Here is a 3,870-nt window from a genome sequence, read left to right as displayed (position 1 = left end):
CTGCAGATTGAAGAAACATTGTTAGCAGATCCAGACCACATCATTCATCACCAATAACAACCAGAGGAGCTGTTGTGGAGCTCTGCTGAATACTTTACCTGCTGCTTCTTTTAGCTCTTGCGCGGGCATAGTAGGCCTCATAGGATTTGGGTTTCAGCTCCAGTGCTTTTGTTGCAAACTCCTCAGCCATCCCAAAATCCTACAGAAGGAGCAAACTCAATAAATAAGTCAGCCGGTTTAACTTCCAGCAGATGTGGCTTAGTTTCAGTTATCGAAATAAACATTTTAAGGTAGACAGTCGACACATTTTGCCCTTGTTGCACTAAGAGTGGTGCTTTGAGGACATAACAGTATTTACAAGTCAGAGTTTACCAGATAGAGAATATACCAGGGACCACATTCTGTATGTATGTGAGTATTTTAAATGGTATACAATGAAAGTATACAATTCTGTATAAAAATATATCGAATAATAGGCCTAGTCTGTGACTTGATATGACAGGCCTACAAAATAGTTTATGTAAAGAAAATACAGCCCTGATTCCAAAAAAAATGTTGCAATGCCATGTGAAACATAAACAAAAATTGAAAGCATCAAATTCAGAGTTTGGTGTTCATTTCCTAAAACAAGTTTCAGTTTGAACATTTAATATCTATAATTGATCTCAAATATATATATATATATATTTAATGTATTCAATTAAATATAAATCATAAAGGATTTACAAAGCATTGCGTTTTCTTTTTATTCAAGGTTTTACACAGCAGCCCCTCTTGGAATCAGTGTTGTAGTTTGTGTAAATCAGCAATGATTAATACAAGTCTAATCATAAAGTAAATGCAGGCTATACTAACTCTTTACTCATATTATTATTCACATATTTTATCTGAAAACTTCTCAGGGACCTCTTAGCAGCGCCTGGGGGTCCATGCGCTGCACTGTGAAGAATCACTGATCTAAGTAACGGTTGCGTTTGACCCGTGCTACATCTCTGCAGCACTGGTGCTCCCTGTGTGAAGTGATAAAGTAACTCTGTAGAAACACACAACAGACAACCTCATGGATCTCCTGCTAGCTTGCGGCATGCAATCACATCACCGGCTGACTCGCTACATAAGTCTTCCTGCTGAACTTGTGACTAAGACTTATGTAAACAAACTTGTGTGAAGAAGCTTTTTCTGCAGAAACAATTATCTAGAAACACAAAGACAGGACAGCTTAAACATTCCTCCCTCTCCTCATGTTTGCTTCAGTCATTAAAACATTTCCGGTCCATCTCAAACAGTCATTTAATTCACCGTTCTGTTTAAACGGAGCGAAAACTCTAACAGGAAACTGCTCGGCACAGTTCTGCTCTGGCTGAGTGAGCAGACAGGCTGGCAGACGCAGGAGCTGAGATTGTTTCACAAGAAGATTTGAGGAGATTGAGTCCACTGCCCGGTGCGCTCCTAGCTTCTCCCCCCACCTCCTCCCCGTTACCATCTGAACACTAACAAGCTTCCTCTGCCCACACATGCTCAAATCTTCCCACATGCTGGAGTCCCAGTCACAGATTCATCTTTCTGTCTAAAACATTGGAGATACTTCCCAGGAAGAAAAAAGTCTATTCTTAACCAAAGACCCATTTAATGATGCCCAATGATATTCATTACCCTGACAAATAAAACGCTGGTGAGTGAGAAACCTTATTTAAAGCCATTCAAGGATAAAAAATACAGTGCTGGCTGAGGAGCAAAGATAAAAAAAAGTGGAGTGTCTCTTGAGAGGCTTACATTGGTTTTTCTGCGACAGCGGGAGAGATTGAGGTACAGAGACACCCTCAGGTCTTTAAACGCCTTCAGGTCATCGCCAAAGCCTTCTCTAGGAAACTTCCTCAGGGCGTACTGGTACCTCTGGGCCGCCTCCTTCATCTTCCCTTTCTGGAGGACACATGGAGGGCAAACAGGCAGTGAGGAAGAGAGAAGCAGAGCAGAGGCATTCAGCAGATAGTCCTGCTGTAGCTGCTCTCTGGCTCCAGCCTTCCCTTCTCATCAATCACACATACAACACACAGGAAAATAACAAACACACTCAACACCTGACAGCCTTGTCCTTTCTGCCACCAACTCAATCTGTTAAATGTCAGGCATCGATCACGGCTCCTTTGCTAAGTGGTGCGGAACATACACATCTATTCTGCATTTAGCTGAGCTAGAAAAGGACAGTAATCAGTCCATTGTTGTGCTGAACTTAATTATACTGTTCAGTGCTTTTTCCACTTCTGTGTAAGAAAACATGACATCATCTGATAATGACTTAGGCTATATTTGTGTCTCTTTAAACACAGCATGGCGTTTTAGGAACATGAAACATTTAATTAAGACAGTAGGGTGCTCTTTACAGTAACAGTGACTTCTGTTACCTTGTAGGGCGATGTGGACCAAAAGTCATATCCCCATATATTTAGGCTAAATATCGATATATGATATATATATATATATCCCGTCATTTTTATCGCAAAGTAAGCAGTTCAGTCAAAGTCAAAGCCAAATATCGTCACCCTGTTAAAATAATCGCCTAACTCATTTTTTCAAGTTTTGCAGGAAACACAAAAAACTGGCTATTGTCATAGTAATAACACTGTGTGTAAATTATGTAACTTAAAAGAAATAATGACTTAGGCAATTTTTTGAACATGCCTTTGTGACTTTAGCAAGATATGGTAACACTTTATTTTGAAGGTGTCTACATAAGAGTGACACAAGCCTGTCAGAAACATGACATGACACGTATCATGAGCATTAATGTTACTTCAAAGTGTCATTAATGTTCATGACACATCCCATGTCATGTTTTTGGTTTCACTTAAACACACTCATACAAACCAAGTGCTCCCCAAAATCAAGCTTTAGAAATATTCTACATTAATATTATTTTCTCGTTTCATAGTCTATTTTTTAATCAACACCAGTCCTTATCATAAATATCAAATATTATATTAATTTATTTTCTGAATTTTAATCCTGCAAGTGATTTTTATATATTACTTTGTTTGTACAATTTATAAATGATGACTATACTGTATGTACTAACTATTTCGATATCTGCAATACGGTCCAATTCCTTATCACATTTAAAAATATATTGATATACATTTTTATATGGATATATCGCCCAGGCCTTTTACCTTGTAAAGCAGATTCCCCTCCTCCATCAGCTTCTGCAGGAGGATGATCAGGATGTCAGGCTTGGAAGTAGCCATGGCCCAAGCGGCGTTCCCTGTGGGTGTAGAGGGACGAGAGAAGCAGATAATGGCGTGTTATGTTGTTGTTGCCGCTGCCAACAGATGGTCACTGTATTCTCTGTAAATTGGTACAAGGTAAAGTTACCTAAAGATTGTACCTGATCGATCGTAAGGTGACGTTCTGTAGCCTTAGTTTATTGAAGGCAGTTAAGAAAGAGTTAAGAGGGAGAGAGTGAAGAGAAAAGAGGTCATGCAACAGCAAGAGCAGTCATTTGTAGTGAAAGGAAAAGGGTTACAAAGTGTTTTGTGACAACATACAATTACGTGTCACTCAACTTGAAATGGCCTCGTGCTTTCTGCAGTAAATGCATGCATGAGTGTTGACTGTGCTGAAAGAAATTTTTTAAAGGTTCTGCCCATTACTTTTTTTTTCTTTCTGAGACAGCGTAGTGCACTGGAGATAAGCCGCAGACCCAGATAGCTCTATGAATGTCATTTAGGTGATAAGTCACATTCTTAAATTAGCCAAGCAGCACATGAGGGAAAAGAGGAATGACACACGCACACACACACACACACACACACACACACACAAACTCTGACATACCAGGAAAAGTGAGCGTGCGCGCACACACAAAGCGAAGGA

At 39.6% G+C, this 3,870-nt stretch overlaps 1 protein-coding gene across 1 annotated transcript in view; it reads right to left on the bottom strand.

The window, feature by feature from the left end:
• The window catches only part of tanc1b (tetratricopeptide repeat, ankyrin repeat and coiled-coil containing 1b), a 129,644-nt gene that overhangs the window by 2,402 nt on the left and 123,372 nt on the right, over positions 1-3,870 (bottom strand). Inside the window, exons 23-26 of the mRNA XM_059342545.1 lie at positions 3,383-3,412; positions 3,168-3,259; positions 1,774-1,920; positions 99-199 (exon numbers count right to left, since the gene is read on the bottom strand). Of these exons, the coding sequence (XP_059198528.1) occupies positions 99-199; positions 1,774-1,920; positions 3,168-3,259; positions 3,383-3,412 (370 nt within the window). The remainder of the gene's footprint in view (positions 1-98; positions 200-1,773; positions 1,921-3,167; positions 3,260-3,382; positions 3,413-3,870) is intronic.

The sequence above is a fragment of the Centropristis striata genome, chromosome 10 (genome assembly GCF_030273125.1).
Source record: "Centropristis striata isolate RG_2023a ecotype Rhode Island chromosome 10, C.striata_1.0, whole genome shotgun sequence".
Taxonomy (NCBI): domain Eukaryota; kingdom Metazoa; phylum Chordata; class Actinopteri; order Perciformes; family Serranidae; genus Centropristis; species Centropristis striata.
Note: the sequence above shows the minus strand (reverse complement) of the source record. Positions and strands in the feature narration are given on the sequence as shown.